This window comes from Taudactylus pleione, unplaced genomic scaffold, assembly GCF_031769625.1.
Source record: "Taudactylus pleione unplaced genomic scaffold, aTauple2 ptg000487l, whole genome shotgun sequence".
Taxonomy (NCBI): Eukaryota; Metazoa; Chordata; class Amphibia; order Anura; family Myobatrachidae; genus Taudactylus; species Taudactylus pleione.
In genome coordinates, this window is record NW_028284889.1 from 5,166,466 (window position 1) to 5,191,409 (window position 24,944).

Sequence of the window (24,944 nt, forward strand, 5' to 3'; positions counted from 1 at the left end):
GAGGGCACAGTTTGTGAGAGCTTACATTACATATAATGGCTTGTTCTTTACTACAATCAAATTAAATCAGACTTGTACAAAAATAAAAAAGTGCCATTTGCCTTTGGCAAAACACAGAAAAACAGTGAGACAAGAAGTCTATGAGTATCTCCCCATACTTCCTCCTCCTTTACATAATTTCCTCTCATATGTTTTATACGGTACTAAAATTGCCTCCAAGATACAACAAATTTATTTTCTAGCCTTGATAATTGTGAATTACCATTTTAGTTGTAGCATTATAAAGAACAATGCATTCTATAGTATTTAAGATATAAGGTCATATTCCTTGTAGATCTGTGTGATATACAGAAACTGCATACCTTTGGGGGCTTCTAATACTAATATCTTTCTATTCTACAGGATACTGGCGGGCTTGCGAATCCATGACACTGCGTTGATCAACACAGAGGATCTGTGTTCCGGGCTGGCCACTCCCAGAAAATGGGGCTGGCACGCCTGCCAACATTGCCTCCGCACTGCCCCTTAAATGCCTCTGCCTATCAATCAGGCAGAGGCATTCAAAGGTCTGCGTACAACTACGCAGGACTCATTCTGCACTCTCGATAAACGGGAATCTTCGATCAGCAGTGCACTTGCGTGCACTGCTGTATCAGGCCGTATGTGTATTTTAATTACATAAACTACTGTGCACCAGGTTTTTCTAATTGATAAGCAGGCCTAAGTCCCAGATGCACCTGTAGGGCAATCTTTTAAATATTAATATTGGCACTAGGTAGGTTCAATTTGACAAAAAATATTTACGCATCAATTATTCAATACAATATAATATGAAAGATGGTTCTCTTTCAGAGCCGTCAATGATTGTGATAATAATGAAAAAGGTATAAGTAAGATGATTCAATCAACAAAAATATGGATTCAATTAAGTGACAAAATTGAATACCACTCTCTCTGACCCCGTCACTGCTAGAGAGGACAGTAATATGTGTTAAGTCTGACACTGTAATGAGTTATATCTTGTAAAAAGATTAGAGGGAAAAAAACATATATTTTGTGTACACCTAGTTCCCTTCAAGGCTTTCCTTAAACCAACAATGCTATGTACATGATAAGATTTATAAATAATCCAGACTACCAGCTAATAAACGATTGACAGTCGTGATAAAAAGATGCTGCATTTTTCATGAGACATAAAAACCTAGACAGATCACAACTAAATGTCTGTCCTGGATTTGCAATGTTTACTATTTATGCATCCTCAGAACTGCACTTGGCATATACTGCTCTCCCCAGAGTGATTTGTTTACCCTTTAGCATGAAGCTGTCTGAAGCCATCTTAAACATTCTATAGCGAGGAAGAAAATCACTGAAAGGCACAACATGAAAGGGAAACAACTGTCGATTATAATCTTATTATGTATTCTTATTAATATCTAATTTTTTTCACATATATGAGACTATACAGTACATTCTATATGTGACATCTCTACACTCGAATATGACTAGAAGCCTACAGGTATAACGGGCTTACAGTATATGAACTGAAAAATGTGTTGTTGTCTATTTAAAGCTGGGTAGACACTTGACAATATATTGGATGATTTGTCGTTTTGAGGCGAATCGGAACGACAAAACGTCCACATGGTCAAGTGTGTTATTTATGCACTATAGCACGCTCCCATGTGTCATGCATCGTAACTTCAGGTTGCGTGCAGTGCAGGCCAATCTGAAGATTCAGCAGACGACACCATGCTTCTGGTTGCAGTGGGGGAACGATATATATCGGGCAGTCGTACACCAGATCGTGCAGTGTGTACAGACTGCCCAATATATCGTGCCATTGCATTTGCCGTCGCTGGGTACACACATTGTTTAGTGTGTATTCAGCATTATACCTACTTTATATTTTGGCCTGCAGTGCAATATCTGTAATAGCAATGTAAAGAAGGTCAAATTTAAGCAGCGAAACAATTTCCATTAACTGCAGCTCTTTAGAGCAGGGCCCTCTCTCCTATGTTTCCAGTTCTATTCCTGTATTGGAATCAATGTGTGTTTCTAACCAAGGTACAGTACTAAAGACTACATTTGGACTTCTTTTTAAGAAAAACAATACAAAATAATAATGCTTCTAATATAACAAAAATAACAACAACAATAATAATAATAAAAATAATAATATTGTACAGATTTAGCATATATTAATCGAAACTGAAACCGTAGCAGCAAAACAGTAACAACATAACAATAACAAAACACTGTAATATTTTGACCACTAAAGAAAAATTTTATAAAGTAAAAATAAATTCAATAACAACATAACAATAACAAAACACTGTAATATTGTGACCACTTAAGAAAAATGTTATAAAGTAAAAATAAATTCAATAAAAAATATGTATTGCAATTTTTAAGGCACGACCTACAATACATAATGTACCTGAAAGTACTAGAGTAAAGTTAAATACATGGAACACATCATGATTGAAACTGCAAGTTTTTACCTTTTCTTTTAGTCAGTTATATATAGAGTCACTTAGTGAACATACTTCTGAATTTGTTCCATGCAGTTTTTAGCTTTTGGTTTAACTGGGATCTCATGACCGAGATGATTTTAAAATAGCAATGAGACTTTAGTGATCCTTTTATTTTCAACTATGTTTTATTTTACTTATAAATTATGGTGGGGCATTATCAGTCTGGAGTGCAATATGTATACATTATGTGCTATAAATGTAATATATTTATAATTCCCTACAAAGAACTGTTTTGTATACAAATCAGCACATACAGACATTGAGAAAATAAGGTGCATTGTACATTATTGGCTCCGCTCACTGAAATATATTGTACGTACAGTATGTGTCCATACATTTTACCATTGTATTTTACCATTTGATTGAATCAAATGAAATTTGGAGACAATAACTTAAACTTAATATTTGTATTACCGTATTGTTTTTATATTAATACTATTCAGTAGAAATGTGCGGGTCTGGACATCTGAAATCCGAACACACCGAATATAGGGGTTCCGAGTAGAACTGGGTCATGATTCGGATTCACTTTCGTGTCCCGGATTCAAAGCGATTCCCGGTTCAGAGCTCAGATTTAAAAACTGAACTCGGGTTTTGGATTCTGACATTTTAGCTGTTTTTATCAAGTCTTATTGATTTTTATCGATGTTTAATTGATTTTTATTTTATCCGAATCCAAAACACTTGAGGATGGTTTTGCAAAACCAAAACCAAAACACGGGGGTCAGCGCACATCACTACTATTCAGTGGCTCACAGTCTCAACAGAGTAACTGATTAAATTGAGGACATCAAGAGACGAGCAAATAAATAGTCATATGTAGTACAAGAACACGTGGCAGAGCACACGTAACATTAAAAGAAGAATACTGGAGCTTGTGCTGCAGTCCTCTATAACAGGTCTAAAGGTGCCCATCCACTAGAAGACAGGCAAAAGACTGCACGATTACGACACTGTAATCATGCAGTCATTTGTCAATCTGTGATGTGCCTACACTGAACGAGCAGTCGTTCAGTGTAGGCACATCAATCATCTGCAAACATGCTGTACCTGACGTTATCGTCAGGTTGTCCAGCATGTTTGCCCGATGATAGATGTCTAAACGACCAGCGGGAGCACGCATCACTGGTCATTTTAGACATTTTTGCAAATGATTTGCAACGATATGAACGATTGAACAATAACGATATTGTTATCGTTCAATCACTCAACTTAATCGTCTAGTGGATGGGCACCTTTACATCAGTACTGATTACATTTGAGAAGAAGCAGTTAGTAAACAGGAAGAAACTACCCTAAGAGTAGAAGGGCAGGAAACTCCTAACTTTGCATATTATTGTTTTTATTCATTTGAAACATTATTATTTATATATTTTAAATATTTTATTAGTATCTCAATTAGAGCTAAATCATTTCCATGTATATATGTTAAATACAGTATTTTGGATGCAGCAGGGATTGAACTATGGATAAAGGGGACACATAATGGAATGCATATGGGGATGTATAGAAAATATAGGAACTGGCCAAGTGGAGCAAAAATGTGAATCCAGGAGAAGAATGGTAACCAGCAGCAAGGAGACACAATAATAGCCCTCATTTCAGTAGCTCTGTTGACCTTTTTTTTATTAGACGTAGACGTATCCAGAGGAGAGGATTGGCTCTGTACAACATGGCTTACCTGAGAGTTTTACGAATCATATCTTCATCTGTGATTCCATAATATGTTAGTGTTTCATTCCACGTGGGGTTTAATGTATTCCTCAAAGTCTTTGTTCTTAGTTTGTTTGCCTGGATTCAGACCAGAGAGATTGATTAATAGCAGGAAAAATAATGAGGATTTCAAGCGACAATGAACATTTAATCCAACTATGTAATTTTCAGGTTTGATTGATGGTGAAATATTTTTTTTAATTGCACATTAACTTTTATACTACTGAAATAGAAATAATTGAAATAAACTCCTGATATTTGTACTCAGTTACCAAACCACTGCAATGTGACAATCCTAGGTTTTTATTAATATAGGTAGTTTATCCAGCCTAAAACATATCTAAAACTTTATTTTACAGAGAGTCATGGGTACCTCTTGCCTTCCTTATGGAAACCAGTCCAAAGAATGCAGGAGAGACGCTATTTCCTTATTCAATTAGCTGTTTGCCATTATGGACTGAATAAATATAAGTAACACGAGATTACACATGCATTTAATATATATATATATATATATATACACACACACACACACATATATATACATATACAGGTTGAGTGAGAGTCTCCCATATTCAAATATACCAAAATACTGATTTTTTTTTTTAGCATGACTGAGACAGTGAAACCTTTCCTTTTGATGGTTCAATGTACACAAACTTTGATTAAGACACAAAATTATTAAAAATAATGTATAAAATTACCTTCAGGCTGTGTGTATAAGGTGTATATAAAACATAAATGAAATTTCATGTATGTACACAAACTTTGTTTGAGCCACAAAATTAATTATTGAAAATATTGTATAAAATGACCTGCAGGCTGTGTGTATAAGGTGTATATAAAACATAAATGAATTTCATGTATGTACACAAACTCTGTTTGACCCACAAAATTAATTATTGAAAATATTGTATAAAATTACCTGCCTGCTGTGTGTATAAGGTGTATATAAAACATAAATGTATTGTGTTTAGATTTGTGTCTCATTCCCAAGATATTTCTTTATGGTATGCAATTATTCCAAAATACGGAATATTCCAATATCCAAAATACCGCTGGTCCCAAGCATTTTGGATAGGGAGACTCAACCTGTAATACCCAACCCCATACCTATGTCACATAAATGCTAATCTAATTTCACAGTTTACATACAAAGTAAATAAATAACACAAAAATGCACCATGCGCCAGCCTGTGGTGAATACATGTAAAAGGTGTAGAACACATAATACACTTGGAAAGTGTAAATGTACCTACAATATGAGATTACAATTCTATCATTACTGTACAAGCCTTTTACCTTTATAGTTATATGGCTAAATAAGTTCAAGGTGAAATATAACATCCTATACTTAATATCTTTTCATTGAACAATGCCATGGAAGTCATATCTGCAATTATTTCAAGTCTAGTCCATAGACTTGTTTACTGATTCTAGTATATTTACATTTTCTTACATCAGATTATCTACTTTATTGTTGGTAAACTGTAAAAGTATTGCTAATAATAGCCTGCACTACACAAATCAACAGAGCCGTAACTAGACTTTTTGGTGCCCTGTGCCAGAAAGAGCATTGGCACCCCCTCATTTTACAAAGGGACATAATGCACCCAAAAAAGGGCCATGGCTTCATTGGGAAGGGCCTTGGAAGAGATAGGGGAGGCCAGGAGATGCTGGGGATGAAATAAGAGGAAGCTACAAGCAAGAATGATAATAAACAGAAATATGACAGGCCCAAACAGCGCCCCCTGACCTGTGGTGCCCTGTGCGATGGCACCAGCCACACTACCCTAGCTACGGCCCTGCAAATCAATATCAGTGGTAAACTATAATTCCAATGCAGAAAATAATTACCCATCATTCTACAGTCAGGGCTGGATTATCCATAAGGCGGTAGAGGCTAGGGGGGCCGCCACTCACCACCACCAGCAGAATGTATTAAAAATGAACAACTATAATGGCTCCCTTCGTCTATGAGACCAGTCTCTGTTCAGAAAGTTCCTTGTGTGAGAGCCGTCTTGCAGGTTTGGTACCAAATTAAACAAATGTCTAGTATTGGTGCCTTATACGTTCCCTCTGACCCCACTGTGGCATCACCCCCATTTCCCGTTGGGTTGTATGACGCCTTATGTGATGGATTGCCCTGTCTGCTCCTCATCTTTCTCCCCAATGCTGCTATCAATCAGGACAGTGGGACAACTCAAAAATGAAGTAGGGCACTAATGGTAGCGTCCCCATTCAGCACTCACATGTGGCTACGTTCTGCAGACAGAGGACCCTGATCTGTTTCCACAATGGGTGTACAAGTATTCCTGTGCACATGCTGTGCAGCCTGTGCTGGACTCTTCCTCTGCTATATATTCTTTGTTACTATCTGAGCTCCACTGCTCTGTCCATGCTTCTCCCAGCAGACCCCCCAACATGACCCATTCCATCAGATACACAATGCTCTGTTACAGTAACTTGCCTAGGACCCCATGAGTTGCTAATTCAGTTCTACCTACAGTATGGTGCCTGAAAGTTAGTTAATAAATTGTTGTCCCCTTACTAAGTAGCATCGATTAACACTGACACTTATTGCATTTCTTTATCGATTATCGCAGGGATAGTTTGCTAAATACTTGTAATAAGCGGAAAATAGTGGCAATGTCTGTCACATTTATCTCTGTGAGCATTTAGTGATGAACAGAAAAACACTGAGAAACAGATAGTTGCTATGGAAACCCAGTTAAGTTGAGCATCCTAGTAACCTGTGATGTTACCAATGACCAGCTGCTGTATCTAGACAGTTTAGTTATAAAAACAAATGTTAACAATATTAGCGTGGTGCTCGAACCATCTGGTGTAGTGGGGCCGAGGCATAATGAGATGGGTCTCAATCTTGAGCTGGGGTCTTACCTGACACTAATTACAGTACTTTGGTATAGTGGATGGCAAAATAATGACTAAGCACCTTTTGGTACAAACTGGTGCAGTGTTGGACAAGGGCAGAGTTGCCTACCCTCCCGCATTTAGCGGGAGCCTCCCGAATTAAGGTGGGAGCTCCCACTACCCTGCAAATAGCCTGAATCCCCCACATTCCCAATGCCTCATATAAAAATCTGGACTGCGCATGCTCGAGTCCGGAGGTAAAGGGGGCGGGGCCTGACCTTGACTGCGTCAAGACGCAGGTGCATTCTCACCATGGGTCATGGGTGCATGGAGTCAGGCGTGTGGTTGCTACTGGCCCGAAGGCCTCCCGGGCCCCCCTTCCCCTGCACACAGATTGGTGGGAGAGACTAAAGGGACCTATCCATTAGATGACTTTTTGAACGATCCGACCAAAACCAGGAGGTTTTGGTCAGAACGTTCAGAAAGTCGTCTAATGGATAGCCGGCAAGGACCAGCTATGCACGTGTACGCTGGGTCCTTGCTGACCCTGACTATCTGTGGAACATGCTCGTCAACCAGACGATGAGCATCAGGTTCCACATGTTCAGAGATAGGAGGTCGGTCTCCTGCACTGAATGATGTTCAGTGAACGCCGTTCAGTGCGGGCACCGCACCCGGTGATCTGAAGGACTGAACGCTAGACGTTCAGTTTTTCAGGTCACCTAATGGATAGGCCCCTTAATGCTCCCAGCATTCCATGGCCAGCCAGTAAACGGAGGGAGGAGGAGCTGACGTCGGATGAGTGAAGAGCTGCATGAGACTGTGAGTGTTAGAGCTCCACATAGCTCCTGGCAAATCTATTAATATTCAGTGCCACGGAAGAGGAGAGGGGAGGGTGCGGGAGATCTATTAATATGTGTGTGTGTGTGTGTGTGTGTGTGTGTGTGTGTGAATCTATTCATGTAAATGTGAATGTGGGGGGAATCTATTAATATGTGTGTGTGGCGGGGAATCTATTCATGTAAGTGTGTGTGTGAATCTATTCGTGTAAATGTGAATGTGGGGGGAATCCAGGGGCGGATTGGGCCGCCGGGCCGCCGGGCTGTTTCCCGCTGGGCCGGTCCTTATATATGTCTGTAGGGGCCGGCGGCCGCCTGGCGCGATTCCGTCACTCACCACTTCTATGATCCACCGGCCCTGCCCCAGCACTCTGGAGACTCTGGACAGGTAAGTATGAGACTAAATGTGTGCAGTTTGGGCCCCCTTGGACCCAGGGGTCTGTGTGCACCGCACACCCTGCACCCACTATAGATATGCCCCTGCATCCATAGCTATGCACAAGGGATGTGTGGCATATACTAACTGTTTTATGCATGTGGGATGCGCGTGACTATAGCACATGCGCTGGGGAAAGCGGGGGCTTCTGAGTGAAGCTTTGCCTAGGGTGCCTAGAAGCCTAGCACCGGCCCTGAGTGCACCACTGACAGCTCCGGCTCCGGGACAACAAGCAGCAGGCACACACACAGTACAAGACGGCACAGTAGCATCCTGCACACAGGAGTCGGCAGCCTAAAGTCTCTGACTGTAACAGTCTGTGTAACAGTCAGTAAGTAAGCTGATTATCTATATTTAAAATGTCTGCCTGTCTGAATATATATATATATATATATATATCCACTTGCTATATACTGTGTGTATATATATATATATATATATAAATATAGTTAGACATTATATATATATGTTTATTAATTATAATCATATATACATACATAATATAAAATACATATATCTGTATTATATACATCACTGCATTATTTGGTGGTGACTATGTCTCCCTCTGCATTATATAGTGGTCGCTGCAATGTTCTCTGTATTTGGTGGTCGCTGTGATGCTCTCTGCATTATATGGTGGTTGCTACAATGTTCTTTGTATTATGTGGTGGCAGCTGTGATGCTCTCTGTATTATATGCTGGTAGCTGTGATGTGGTGGTCGCTTATAAGGAGGGATCCCATTCCATCAACAGACCGCGCCCTTTCAACAGAGCCCGCCCCCATTAGGGCTGCTTTCAAAAATTTCCCGGGCTGGTTTACCATCCCAATCCGCCCCTGGGGGAATCTATTGTGTGTGTGAATTCATTAATGTAAGTGTGTGTGAATCTATTCATGTAAATGTGAATGTGGGGGGAATCTATACATGTAAATGTGAGAGTGTGTGTGTGGAGGGGATCTATTAATGTGAATGTATGGGTGTGTGTGTGTGTGTGTGTGGAGGAGCTCTATTAATGTAAATGTGTGTGTGTGTGTGTGTGTGTGTGTAGGGGATCTATTAATGTGAATGTGTGTAGAGGGGATCTATTAATGTGAACGTGTGTGTGTGGAGGGGATCTATTAATGTGAACGTGTGTGTGTGGAGGGGATCTATTAATGTAAATGTGTGTGTGTGTAGGGGATCTATTAATGTGAATGTGTGTAGAGGGGATCTATTAATGTGAACGTGTGTGTGTGGAGGGGATCTATTAATGTGAACATGTGTGTGTGGAGGGGATCTATTAATGTGAATGTGTGTGTGGAAGGGATCTATTAATGTGAAAGTGTGTGTGGAGGGCATCTAGTAATGTGAATATGTGTGGAGAGGATCTATTAATGTGACCGTGTGTGTGGAAGGGATCTATTACTGTGAATTTGTGTGTGGAGAGCATCTAGTAATGTGAATCACTGCTTGCATCACGAAGGTTGGGGTGCTCCACTATAAACACTATGGTCCAACTTGTAAATCCAGAGAAAATGGACACTCACCAGTCTGTAGAAAAAGGTTGCTCTTTAATTACTCACAGATCACATAACAAGTAGTCCACGTTTGCCAAAACAATCACCGCTTAGCTGCCACCATAGAGACCCATAGCCCACATGCACCAAAACCCATTTTAAGTAGCAAAGCCAATTAGCAAGGCACCTCCCACACCAGGAAGTGCACGTCTGTGGGTTGTGAACTGCTCAAACCAAACTTCCTAGATACAACACATATTGACATCCAGCGTGGCATCCAAATAATATAACAAACATAACACTGTACCTGAATACATCCCCCGCCATGAGTATGCACCACAGCCTCACCAACCAGAAGTGCAATGCGTTCCACCACGTGGGACACACCACTACCGGAAGTGATGCTGCTGTACTAGAACCAAACCAGGAAGTTGCCGACATAGAAAAATAATATAAACACAAATACAGATAATACTTATATATGTAATATCAATACAATTTCATAAAAACAATAAATGAAAAATTTCATAAAGAGAGTAAAATAAAAAAATAAAAAAATATAAGGGTATATCAAAAGACGAAAAAACAAAAAATGGAATATCTCTAACTGTGCCAACATTATTGCCCTTAATGCAAAAAAATATTGTAAGAATGGTATTCGTTTAGGCCCCTTGGGGCTAAAGTGTCCAAATTAAATATCCATCTGGCCTCGCATTTTTTCAGGCATAGCTCCCTGTCACCACCACGAATCAATTTGGGAACATGATTGATCAGCATGTATCTAAGGGTTGCCGCAGAATGGCCAGATGTAGCAAAATGAGTGAGAGCAATGGCGCTAAGATAAATAATGAAATAAAGGGGGTGATTCAGCTTCGGACTTAGGGCCCGATTCAGACCCGGTCGCTATTTGCGGCCGCTCGCTGTCAAAAAGGGGCCGTCTATGCAAACCATGTGCTCGCTCTTTGCGGTGTAAGGATGCCTCTATGTCTAAGCAAGTGACGGCACATTGCGCTCGCAAGTGTTTAAAGACGCCTCCTTGCCACTCACAACACACGTCATCTACGGTATTTGAAGGATTAATCGGTAACATCGAGAGCCATCGGGGCAGCTCGCACTGCTTGAGGTAGTTTACCCTCCCGCAAGCACTGTGAGCAGTTCAGGGTAAAAAAACAAACAAAGTTTCGTGTTCAATGACGCTACTTTGCTAATTATGCACACCCATTAAACGCCGTTCTGACGGTCAGACACGCCTGCATTCGCAGCACCACTCCCCCGTTCACAAGCACCTTTCCCTGTTACCACCCACAAATGGCGCTGTCACTCCTTCCACTGGGCAGTCTTTTCAGGGCGAGCGAGCAAAATCCGATCGCTCGTACTAGTTTGCGCACGCGCACTGCGACTTATACACATGCGCAGACGGATGGCCATCGCTCAGAACGAGCGAGCACAACTTAGTGTCCGGGTCTGAATCAGGCCCTTAATTGCAAAGCTGCAACGCAGCCAGCTTTGGGATTCCGTCCTTGCTAATATGCAAATGCAGCAGGAGGTGTATGACAACTCATTTGCATTGTGTATTGTATGACACCTCATTTGCTACATTTGCATTCCCAGCACTGCGACTGAGGTCGCAGGCTGGGATCACCATCGCGACCATCGGTCGCGATGGGGACAGCGCCGGGCCTCCAGCCAGCTGAATACGCTGAAGCTTACTCTGGCTGGCCGGCTTGTGAGGTCAAGAAACTGCATCTGTAGACGCAGTCCCTGGTCTTGCCACTCCCGGAAAACGGGGCAGACATGCCCCCGTTTCCGGGAACGCCGTCTCCGCACCGCCTCTTAAATGCCTCTGCCTGGCAATCAGAAGGGTTGAGTGATCACGCAGGACCCATTGTGCACATTCGCAGAACGGGTCCAATGCATGCGCAGGTTTCAACGATAATCGGGAATCTGCGTTCAGTATTGCACTTCGCTGCAATGCTGAATCAGGCCCAAAGTCCAGAAGCACATATATAAAGTCTCCTAGCTCAGAGATTGAGGACCTCATTCAGAGTCGGTCGAAGCGGCCGCACGGTCTTACGGAAAAAGGGTCCGGATATTCAAATGATTCCCTCGCAAGTTGCGTCCCTAAGTTTGGATCGGTAGTTGGCCGACCAAGGGAAGGAAGCGGTCAGAAGACAAAAAAATATGCCCCCTTCTCGTACGCATTGCACGTCATCTCCGGGCATATAAGGATTAATCGAGACCATCGGGAACCATCGGCACTGGTCGTAGAGCTTAAAGTTGACCATACCCTCTCTTAAGCTCTACGATCATGTCAGTGTAAAAACCTCCCATGTCACATGTGCCATGACGCTACTTTGTTAATTATGCACTCCCATAATCCGTATGCACTCCCATAAAACGCTGTTTGCATAATGAGGCACGCCTGCGTTCGGATCTCCACCCCCCCGTTTTCAAGCACCTTCCCCTGTTACCACCCACAAACACCTCCATCTGTCACTCAAACTACCGACCTGGCTGTGTTCAAGGAGAGAGAAATTTCTGATCGTAGCGGCTAGTTTGCGCACGCGCATTGCGAACTTTCCGCATTCGCATTATAGCGAACATCGGTGGCGTACGACCGTGCGGCCGCTTCGACCGACTCTGAATGAGGTCCTGAGTCCCTCCAGCTGATTTTCAGGTGGCAGCTTGTTTCACAATAGCCTATAGTTCAGATATGTAATAAGCCTAAAAAAGATGAATGAAGAAAAACAGCGCCTTCTAGTGTAGTAATTAAGTAAAACTTAATAAAGAAGTGATTCCAAATACACACGTACCATATTAATTAGAGTATTATGCCTTAAGTGTGTCCTTTATCCAGGATGATTCACATCAAGGGCCGGATTCAATTAGCCGCGAAAAGCCGTGTTTTGGCAATCTGTGTTTTCATGTGCAAACTTTTCGCACAAAGCTGTGTATCGTGCAATCCTATTGCCAAAGTTTTCACAAGTCTATATACAAATTCTGGCGAATTGTGGGCCTGATTCAGACGCACTCGTAAGCGGGTCGATGGTGGGGTACTGCGCGCTGCGCGCATGTACAAGCCCCGGAGCGAGACAGAAATTCTCTCGCTCCAGGACTCACTACAAAAGGGGCAGCTGTTGATGTTTATCGACAGCTCGCCTCGTTTTGTAGGCGGGGAGGGGGGGTGGCTACACAAACGGAGGCGTTCCCGAAGGAACGCTTGCCGTTTGTGGGAGGCACCACTGACATCACCAGTGATGTCAGTGGAGAGCTTCCTGCTCTGTTAGAGCAAGAAGCTCTCTGGGGCTTGCAACGGACGAGACCCTACCACAAGGGTCTCGTCGCAAGCCCCGATGGTCGCGACCATCGCGACCATCACCTGGCCGCCTGCCCGCAACAAAAAAAAACGCCCTGATTCAGAGTGAGCGCTCTTAAAGAGCGTCCGGCTCTGAATCAGGCCCAGTATTCAACATCCCAGAGCCGGTGAAAAAAATGTGCAAAATCCCTATTTTTGATTTAAAATGTGGGGAAATGGGCCCTGATTCAGACCCGCTTGCTGCCGGAGGCAGCTCGCAGGTCTGAAGGGCATTTTTTTTTTTTTTAGGTCTGGCCTTCTGGCCGCTAGCTAAGCTGTGGGTGACCCACAGCTTTAGCGAGCGGCCAGGTGATGGTCGTGACCATCGCGACCATCGGGCTTTCGACGAGACCCTTGTGGTAGGGTCTCATCTGCCGCAAGCCCCGGTGAGCTTCTGGCTCTAATAGAGCTGGAAGCTCACTACTGACATCACTGGTGATGTCAGTAGGGCTGCCCACAAATGGCAGGTGTTCCTTTAGGAACACCTCCATTTGTCCAGCCACCCCCCATCCCGCCTACAAAACGGGGCGAGCTGCCGATCAACATCGACAGCCGCCCCATTTGTAGCGAGCCCCGGAGCGAGTGAATTTCTCACTCGCTCCGGGGCTTGCTGCCCGGCCAACGACCTGCTTTCAAGTGCTATGTGCTTGCGAGCGAGTCTGAATCAGGCCCTTGGTTCAGAATCCTTTGGACACCCCCATTAATGACTAAGGCCCTCATTCAGAGCCACTCGCTAGCGGCAGTATGCTCGTTCCGAGCGATGTTCGTACATCTGCGCATGCGTACGGATCGTTATACGCATGCGCGAACCAGTCAGTGCGGCCGAAATTCATGTGCTCGCAATATAGCGAATGCCTGCTATTTTGAGTGACAGAATGAGGCGTATGTGGGTGGTAACAGGGGAAGGTGCTTGAAAATGGGGAGTGGAGATCCGAACGCAGGCATGCTTAAAGGTCAAAACGGGCGTTTTATGGGTGTGCATAATTAATACAGCAGCGTCATTGACCACGTCACTGGGTTATTTTATAGCCAGAACTGCTCGCAAGATTGTGGTAGCAAAAACCAACCCCAAGAATAGCGAGCAGTTCATACGCTGGTCGATGTACTCGATTAATCTAATAAATAGCGGATATGACGTATGGTGCGAGCGGCCAGGGGGCGTTTTTAACAAATAAACGAGCGTATGTTTTGCTCGCTCGTTCAGACTTAGAGGTGTGAACAGACTGCAATTTGAGAACGGATCATTTGAATAGCCACCCCTTGTTTTTGAACGAACGACCGCAAATAGCGAACGGCTCTGAATCAGGCCCTAAGTAGGCAAAAAAAAAAGACTTAATTCCCCCAAATAATGACATTTTTGGGGTCAATATTTAAAAAGTGTTTGAAAATGGGTTTCAATATACTTGGTGACGTATTTTGGGGGGCTGTATGGGTGGGACAGGTGTTTTAAACATTGCAGGTTGCTGACCCAGGAGTATTTTTTAAAAAATGTTAAAGTGCACTTTTAAGACACAAAAATATACTAGCACCCATTTTAATGCCCCCAATTTAACTGCAGCAATTATTTTCTCACAAAAATATTGCTGGTTATCATTTTTCCACACTTATACAAATATGCATATATCAGCCATTTGACACAATTTAATAACCCAAAATACTGTTATTAGGTCCACTAATACACTTCTATATTGATTTCCAATGTCAGTTAGGCTTTTTATGGGGTAGAGACTGATTTCCCCAAAATGTGCTGTACTTTTTGCTGGTTTCACAATGCGCAGTTTTCGCACTAATGCATTTTCGCGAATTTTGTAATAGAATAGTGCGAAAAACAGGAGCACGCATAGACAAAAGATGCAAAAATATCACACCAAAACACTCGAATTGTGCAAAAGCTTCTCCAATGTTCCGGGCCCCAAGTGTGCAGGAAATATTTTTGAAGAATTTCATAGCTCAAAAAAGCATAGTGATGACAAATAGTGTGATACGGTTTTAAAACATTTATTACACACAATAAAGACAACAATTATTAGGCATACATTAAAAAGATGCACATTCAGAAAGTGCAATGAAAGCTTAGAATGAATATGAGCCCCAGGATGGCCAAAAGAGAAGTCAGGTCCAACAGGAACAACAGCCTCAGCTTGTTTCATCTATCTATTTTGGTTTGGACTTCTATAGAAGGAAGTACAAACCAAAATAGATGGACATATAGAGCAAAACTGCCAAGGTGCTGATCAAAATACTCATTGGTGTTTCTGTTTTCCTTGTTTAGCACAGATGCCACTAGATATCTGAAAGGTGCATATATTTACATTTGCAGACTCTCCTAAATGACCTCTTCCACCAGGTACAAAAAGCTCTGGAGGTCATTCATACCCGCTCGCGAGCGCAGGACGCTCGCGAGCGGGTCGATGGTGCCCTACTGCGCATGCGCACGACGGAGGGAGCTCCGTCGCGCGCATGCGCGAGACCCGGCTAGCGACGGGATAGCCGTTGCTTCGGGTCTCGCACCAAAGGGGGCGTGCTGTCGATGTTGATTGACAGCACGCCCCCTTTGGTGGGCGTGCCGGGAATGTGGCTGCCAAACGGAGGCGTTCCCATGGGAACGCCTACCGTCTGAAGCCGGCCCCACTGACATCAGTAGTGATGTCAGTGGGAGTGATTTTGGCTCTGATAGAGCCAAAATCACTCCAGGGCTTGCGGCAGCTAGACCCTACCGCAGGGTCTCCGTTGCAAGCCCGATGGTCGCGATGGTCTTGACCATCGCGACCATCATCATGGACGCTCGCTATAGCTGTGGGTGGTCACCCACAGCTATGCGAGCGTCCAAGAGGCCGCTCCATTTTCATGTAGGAGGGCCCTGATTCAGAGCGAGCGCTTTGGTCAGAGCGTCCGGCTCTGAATCAGGCCCTCTGCTCCTACACTTCTCATTTATGATTTGTATCACCTATGTTGAAGTAGTTAATCGATGAGATGAATGTATTTACACAGATGACTGCTATCATAAATAAAGTGGGAAGTCCAGGAGCATTTTGTTCCTGGTGGATGGGGTCATGTTGGAGGGTGTCCATTTGTGGGAAACCAAATATTTTTACCTACAAGTACTATAGGAGGCTGTTCCTAACTAAATATAGTATAGGTACGCCAATGATCCCAGATTTGCATAACTGCTCAAATACAAGTTGTCATAAATCCAGTTTAGACTATTATATAATAAGATAAATTGGTGGAGAAGGTACACTCTGGCAGAGAAGCACATTTCTAGACATACTTTGCCTAATATGAACAAAAGATTAAAACACACAAAAAGTATCACATGTGAAAAAGGCGTAATGGTATCCCCCCTCTTCCCCCAACTAATGATTAATTTAATCTACAAATGAGACTAAAAAACAAGCAGTATTTTGGGAGCAATATATAAAAGTTTTACATCATGAGCTGTGGTTTAATAGATACATTAGGTTCAGCTTTGATGTACTGTTTACACTTTTGCACAAAGCATATTTACTAATTCGTCAGTCACAATTCTAATTTAGGCACGCTTCTAGTTTGCTGAGACATCTCCCAAGTGGTAAAGACATACTTGCCTACTTTCAGCTCCATCGGCGCGGGGGCGTGTCGCATCTGAAAGGGGGCGTGACACGGGGATGATGCTCAATTTGGGGCGGAGTATGGGGTGTGACCACACGATCGTGTCATCGTTGACCCGCCCCCTCTTCACAATACTGAAATTAATGACATTGTGAAGCAGGGGGCAGGGACACGATGACGCGATTCAGTGCAAATCGCGTCACCGCCCCCTTGCTGCTGGGGTTTCTATTGTTATCATGGGGGAGGGGGGGGATGGGTTGGCGGCCTGCCTTTCCAGGGGACCAGGAGCAGGCCCCCGATTTTCAGGAGGCTCCCAGTCGAATCGGGAGGGTAGGCAAGTCTGAGTAAAGATGCACTTGGAGCTGGAACCAGGGCCGGCCCGAGCCTAATATTTTTGGTAAGCGAAGATACATTTTGGCCACCCCTGGCTGAATTTGCACACTCTGAAGGTGCATGCACCCGACAAAGGAAAGGGGTGTGGTCTCATTGGAAAAGCCTTAATCACGAGCGCCAATCATGCTGGGTACATACCCAGTGCTCTTGGAGCTGCTGGGCATGCTCCCAGTCCCGTTCTCCAGTGAATAGATGCCGCATGCATGCACATATCATCTATTCACCATTTACCCCCCCCATCTCAAACACTTTGTCGCTAAAATAGGCACGGTTGTGAGGCATGCTAAAAAGAAAGGGGCGTGGTCACACAATAGTATTCCCAATTCAAACTACATCACACGGTAGCACGATCTTATTCACATTACACCGCATAGTGCCCGATTCACATTACACCACATAGTAGTATCTCTTATTTATGTTCTGACACAGTAGTGCCCTTTTACACAATGCCAACATTAGTGCCCCTTACACACAATGCCCACAGTAGTAGTGCCCCTTATGCACAATGCCCACAGTAGCAGTGCCCCTAATACAATGCCCACAGCAGTAGTGGCACTTATACATAATGCCCACAGCAGGGGTACCCCTTCTGCAGTGCCTTCAGTAGTGGTGCCCCTTCTGCAATGCCCCCATTAGTAGTGCTCCCAAAAGTAATGCTCCCTGTATTAGTGCCCCCAGTAGTAATGCCCCTGTAATAGTGCCCCAGTAGTAATGCCCCCTGTAAAATTGCCCCCTGTAAAAGTGCCCCTGTAATAAAGCCCCCAGTAGCCCCTGTAATAGTGCCCCCAGTAGCCCCTGTAATAGTGCCCCCAGCAGCCCCTGTAGAAGTGCCCCCAGTAGCCCCTTAAGTAGTGCCCCCAGCAGCCCTTGTAATAGTGCCCCCAGCAGCCCCTGTAATAGTGCCCCCAGCAGCCCCTGTAGTAGTGCCCCCAGTTGCCCCTGTAATAGTGCCCCCCAGTAGCCCCTGTAGTAGTGCCCCCAGTAGCTCCTGTAATAGTGCCCCCCAGTAGCCCCTGTAGTAGTGCCCCCCCAGTAGTCCCTGTAATGGTGCCCCCAGTAGCCCCTGTAATGGTGCCCCCAGTAGCCCCTGTAATAGTAGCCCCTGTAGTAGTGCCCCCAGTAGCCCCAATAATAGTGCCCCCAGCAGCCCCTGTAATATTGCCCCCAGCAGCCCCTGTAGTAGTGCCCCCAGTAGACCCTGTAGTAGTGCCCCCAGTAGCCCCTGTAATAGTGCCCCCAGCAGCCCCTGTAGAAGTGTCCCCAGTAGCCCCTGTAGAAATGACCCCAGTAGCCCCTGTAGAAGTCCCCCAGTAGCCCCTGAAGTAGTGCCCCCAGTAGCCCCTGAAATAGAGTCTAGCAAAAAAAAAAAGTTTACTTACCTTAAGCCCCGATCCTGTGTCCGCTGCCATCTGCTGCTCCTCGTTACTATGGGAGAGACGCATGACGTCTCTCACATAGTGCCCGTGGGGGAAGCCTAGCCGGAGCTCATGAGTGAGCTCCGGCTGCCGCTGGTTAAAATCTCAGCGGGTGCCCGGGAAATGGAGACTCCCTGCGGCGGGTGCGGGAAGGAGGGTGGCGGGGGGGAGAGTGTGGCACCGGGGAACGACGGGAAGGAGTCAGTGTGGCGGCGGGAGGAGGGTTCCTGTAAGTTTGGCCGCGCTGGGGATTGAGCGCCCTCTGTTGGCTGGCGCCCTATGCACGTGCGTAGTTGGCGTAATGGGCGGGCCGGCCCTAGTTGGAACCATGCTATCTAAACTAAACAGGCAGGGGTGCCATGCGGAGGGGGCTAACCCGGGCCCGGGCTTGTTGGAGTGGCTAAGAGGGGTTCAGAGTCAGCTGCTGAGAGGTTCCCCATTTGCAGTGCTTTGTAGCGCTGAGCAGTGTGTATTTTCTTTTTTTTTAGAGGGGGCCTGTCACGACCAGCCGGCCGATTCTGCAGATACCTCAATCTGAGAATCGCCAACAGTGACTTATGGTTACCTTAGCACGTGCGGTTAGTCTAACACGGTACTGCCACCACCAACGAAGTTAACGATATGCAAACTCACTTACATATAGGTACGTAGCTTTGACCTCACAGGCTCGTGAGTTCGACAAGAACACGGAGAATACACTGGATTAAGAATGTTTAATCCGAAAAATATTTCCAAGGTTATTAGTTACAGAAAAAGGTAATACAAATATGGACTATACAAATATCACAAATAGGTTTCAGAAAATAAAAGGAATTAAAATTATAAAAAACCCAGAGTCTTTACGTTTCTTAGACCCTGTGTGAAGGAGACACATGGCGTATCAGGTCCAGGCCAGTCGTCAGAGACTCTCCTTAGGCACAAGAACCCTTATCACTGAGAGAGATGCATAGTTATACTCTCACAGCTGCACTAGCCCCCACCTTTGAGTTTTTCACTCTTTCATTGCTGTACACTGGGCATTAAGAAATCGGCCACACCCTTCCATATTGTCTACAGGAAGTAGGGGGTCTTGAAACAGTGTGGAGGGGTCTTTAGAAACCAATAAGCAGGTAACATACCCTACATTCCTGTCATCTCCCTCATAAAGGATTTTATATCCCGGTCTGACCATCTGCTTTAAGGATATATTTCTCCCCAAACTTTATGGCCTGTAGAGATAAGAGATGGTTATCTAGATGCCTGGTTCCAGGAGGACAAATCTCCTCCAAGCCTTGTATTCCTACAGGTCAAATACTGGACACTGCCTAGAAACCATGTTGATACACACATTTATATATATATATACATTTACATGACATCATTCCTGGCGATTATTCTTGAGATAAGCGCCACAGGGCCTGGCCACACCTCTCAGATGTGACCCTGTCCAGGTGCACTGGTGCACAAAGGTGTATGTCCAGTGTGCATCCAGTACACTTTGTAAATGAGATACAATGTGTATATCAGCTTTGTGTCTCAGTGCAAGACTGTTTGTGTAACAATTACACTGATTGACATGTGAAGCATATGGTAATACTGTAGCTACAGTAAGATTTGCCTCAGTTTTCCTGTTTTTATTTTCTTCAAGTTTTATATATCACCAAGGGGGGTATTTATCAAAGCTGGGAGAGAGATAAAATTGTGAGAGATAAAGAGGCTATTCATCATCACTTAATTTTCACAAAAGCAGGCTAAAATGCACATTTTCACCTGCAATTGTGAAAATGAAGTGTTCGGGCCATTCATCAAGAAGGTAAAGCAGGAGATATCACAGTCACCTCCTACTTACCTTCCTCTCGCGGAGTGGCCCACTGTCCCCATACACTAGTATCACAGATATCTCCTACTTACCTTCCTCTCGTGGAATGGCCCACTGTTCCCATACACTAGAATGGGGATAGTATTCATTAACATAGATTGTAAGCTCCACTGGGGCAGGGACGGATGTGAATGGCTGAATATTCTCTCTGTAAAGCGCTGCGGAATATGTGTGCACTATATAAATAACTGGTAATAAATAAATAAATAAATGAATTAAGCTCTGAAAATATAATATTTTCAGAACTTGACTGCGGTAGAATTTGCCATCTTTCCGGCTCCTTCCACTGGACGTTGGGGCTCTTGTGCGCATGCATGACCTGTAGGTCACGCATTCGCACTCCCATAACTGCTCTGACACAGTGCCGCCAGGGTTGAACTGGTCCACAGGGGTACAGGAGAAATCCCTGGTGCGCCGCACTGCCTGAGGCCAAAACCCCTCCTCTAGGGGTCAGGTTCCAGACTGTGCACACAAACTATACATTACTACTATACTAGAGGGCCAGTTACCTTGTGGAGCAAGACCACTGATAAACATGGGTGCCTGGTTCGCCTCTATAGAAACTACAAGATTTGTTGTCTGTCTGTGGTGGGTGACAACACCCCCTCTGGTTGCTGGTCACACCCCTTAAAAATGGGCTCCTACCATTGAATTCTTCCCGGCGGGTCCTTTATGCACCTGTTTGACACTGGTGCCGCCCACAGGGCTCTGTGCAGTGGAACTGATCGCACAGCCCTAGTTATGGCCCTGCATGTAGGGGCCTATTTATTATGCCGCGGTTTGTTAAAGACGCAATTGGCGGCTTTGACCAATACTTTTAAAAAGGCAATAGAAATGAATGCTAATGCAATTTTTTGTGCATGACCTGAATCCTTGCAAAAAGCAGTCTGAATACACTCCAAAAAAACAATAATTAAAGCCAAAGGTGAATCCTTTCCTTGGCACTAAAGATATAAATAAGTACCAATAAATCCTTTGCATAAAACCATATGTTCACAGGTTGATGTTATACGTAGCAATTTCTTTCTTTTTCACTTCAATTGGACGAAAACATGCTTCTTCTTTTCCACTACTTGTATGGAGAACTCACAGGTTACCTATGTTTGTACATGTAAACAAGGAGTAAAGATATAAACACCATAATGTACAAGTAATACATTAGTACCATACACCCAGTGTGTGTAATAGACAGAAATGTGGTGTATATTATAGAATCTATAATATACACCACATGCTTTCCTTATATCCTACTGCAGTAAGACAGAAACAATGGGAGAGTCCCCAAGCATACCTTTTTGGTATTACTCCTTGGAAAAGCCCTAATAGGTTGAAACGCGTCGGTGTGGAGTGTTGATGGCGTTATGTAAGCTGACCATTATGTGTGTACTTTTCTATCCCTGTTTTTGTTTTTACCCGGATTCTTCCATCTACAAGGGATTTGTATGTACTGTATTTGAACATTTTGAAGGTAGCTATTATCTATTACTATTTAATTTTTGATCTTTATATGTTTTAACATGGAATAAAACATTTCTTTGGATTTTCAATATTAGACTATGTTGTGTGAGTGTGTTCCAGTACCTACTGCAGTGAGGCTTCTCTAAAGGGAGGTGGTAGAGGGAACAGATTTCAAAAAGATACAAATGGCTAATGGCTTTGTATGTACACATATGATTATACTAATATCAACAATTTAAGTGGTTGTATGTCTACATGTTATGTTTTTTTATGTTTTTTGATGTCACTTAATGTAATGTATGGACTATGGGCCTGATTCATTACCGATCGAAATAGCGATTACGTATGTAATCGGCAGAATGTTGCGTACTGCACATGCGTATGCATTGCAGTGCGTGAACCGGCCACTGTGATTGGGACTGTGATCGCATTGACCACGCAGATCCATTGCAGAGTGAATGACAGGAAGTGCCGTTTGTGGGAGGTGACGGAGGGGTGGTCGGCAATACGCAAGTGTGCCAGTGCGTTTGAATGTCGTTGCATGGGCGTGCAAAAATTATCTGCTGCGATGCCGTATGCAGCTTGAATACTCATAGTGTGCGATGAAGTTAGCAATTCCTGAGTAAGGTCAGAGCTTGTGTAAGTGTGCGTGAGTACACAGTTCACACAAAAGCACAAAACAAGCATCAGGAAACAAAGTGCACACAAAAGTACAATACAGACATATAAAAGAACAATATATACATGAGATTACAGATGTAGAGGAGGAAATTTGGTGAGGACTTTATAGGCGAGTGAAAGGAGCGTAATTATTTTGAAGTATACTCTGTAGGGCATGGGGAGGTGGTGTAGGACATGTTAGTGAGAGGAGGTAGAAACAGAGTGGTTGGAGAGAAAAATAAGCCAAACAGCAGTACTGAGGATGGAATGGAGTTGTGAAAGGCAGGAGTAGGGAAGGGTTGGGAACGGGATGCCGACGGTTGGGATCCCAGTGGTCAGCATCCTGATGCCGGCATCCTGTCAGGGTTAGGATACCAACACCTGTCGGTCGGCAGGGCTGGATTAAAGGCAGGGCGACAGGGGCAGTCGTCCAGGGGCCCCCACACAGAGGGGGCCCCCATACCCTGTCCCCTGCCACTACTGCCCTTCCCCTCCTAAGACCGGCGGAGTACAGCATTTAGCTGTCTCCGCTGTGGTCCTCATCGGCAGTCACCGGTGACTGCAGGTGGGCAGCTCTCGCAGAACACTTTAGCTCAGAGCGCAGCGCTGCTTCGGAAAGCGGACAGGCTGCGCGGTGGGGCTATATGGCACTGCAGGCGTGATGTCAAATGTCACGCTGCGCAGCCCCACGCCAGCACACTTCCTCGACGGCCACATCTGAAGACCGCGGAGGTGAAAATACAGGAGCTGCAGCTGCTGCCCCGGGTCAAATAATGTTTTTTTTTAATATGTGTGGTGGTGCTACTGGTTGTGGGGTTTGGTAGCCACAATATTAAATGAAATATATATATATATATATATATATACACAGTCAGGTGCATAAATATTGGGACATTGACAGAATTTTCATATTTTGGCCTCTATTCACCACCACAATGGCTTTGAAATGAAACAAACAAGATGTGCTTTAACTGCAGACTTTCAGATTTAATTTGAGGGTAATTACATCCAAATCAGGTGAACGGTGTAGGAATTACAACGGTTTCTATATGTGCCTCTCACTTTTTAAGGGGCCAAAAGTAATGGGACAAACTAAACAATCCTAAATCTAACTTTCACATTTGTTGCAAATCCTTTGCAAGCAATTACAGCCTGAAGTCTGGAACGCATAGACATCACCAGACGCTGGGTTTCATCCCTGGTGATGCTCTGCCAGGCCTCTACTGCAAATGTCTTTAGTTCCTGCTTGTTCTTGGGGCATTTTCCCTTCAGTTTTGTCTTCATCAAGTGAAATGCATGCTCAATCGGATTCAGGTCAGGGGATTGACTTGGCCATTGCATAACATTCCACTTTTTAACCTTAGAAAACTCTTTGGTTGCTTTTGCAGTATGCTTCGGGTCATTGTCCATCTGCACTGTGAAGCGCTGTCCAATAAATTCTGAAGCATTTGACTGAGTGTGAGCATATAATATTGCCCGAAACACTTCAGAATTCATTCTGCTGCTTTTGTCAGCAGTGACATCATCAATAAATACAAGCGAACCAGTTCCACTGGCAGCCATACATGCCCACGCCATGACACTACCACCACCATGCTTCAATGATGAGGTGGTATGTTTTGGATCATGAGCAGTTCCTTTCCTTCTCCACACTCTTCTCTTCCCATTACTCTGGTACAAGTTGATCTTTGTCTCATCTGTCCATAGGATGTTGCTCCAGAACTGTAATGGCTTTTTTAGATGTTGTTTGGCAAACTCTAATCTGGTTTTCCTGTTTTTGAGGCTCACCAATAGTTTACATCTTGTGGTGAACCCTCTATATTCACTCTTGTGAAGTTTTCTTTTGATTGTTGACTTTGACACATATACACCTACCTCCTGGAGAGTGTTCTTGATTTGGCCAACTGTTGTGAAGGGGTTTTTCTTCACCAGGATAATAATTCTTCTGTCATCCACCACAGTTGTTGTCCGTGGTCTTCCGGGTCTTTTGGTGTTGCTGAGCTCTCCGGTGCGTTCTTTCTTTTTAAGAATGTTCCAAGCAGTTGATTTGGCCACACCTAATGTTTTTGCTATATCTCTGATGGGTTTGTTTTGATTTTTCAGCCTAATGATGGCTTGCTTCACTGACAGTGACAGCTCTTTGGATCTCATATTGAGAGTCGACAGCAACTGATTCCAAATGCAAATGTCACACCTAGAATCAACTCCAGACCTGCTTAATTGATAATGAAATAATGAGGGAATAGCCCACACCTGTCCATGAAATACCTTTTCAGTTGATAGTCCCATTACTTTTGGCCCCTTAAAAAGTGGGAGGCAC

The 24,944-nt window shown here is 44.0% G+C and overlaps 1 protein-coding gene across 2 annotated transcripts in view; it reads right to left on the reverse strand.

Moving 5' to 3' along the window:
• Nucleotides 1–24,944, reverse strand: part of DOC2B (double C2 domain beta) — an 847,907-nt gene that overhangs the window by 388,779 nt on the left and 434,184 nt on the right. For both annotated transcript variants that reach the window (XM_088449544.1, XM_088449543.1), the window contains one exon: nt 4,219–4,328. In XM_088449544.1, coding sequence (XP_088305670.1) covers nt 4,219–4,328 — 110 coding nt within the window. The remainder of the gene's footprint in view (nt 1–4,218; nt 4,329–24,944) is intronic.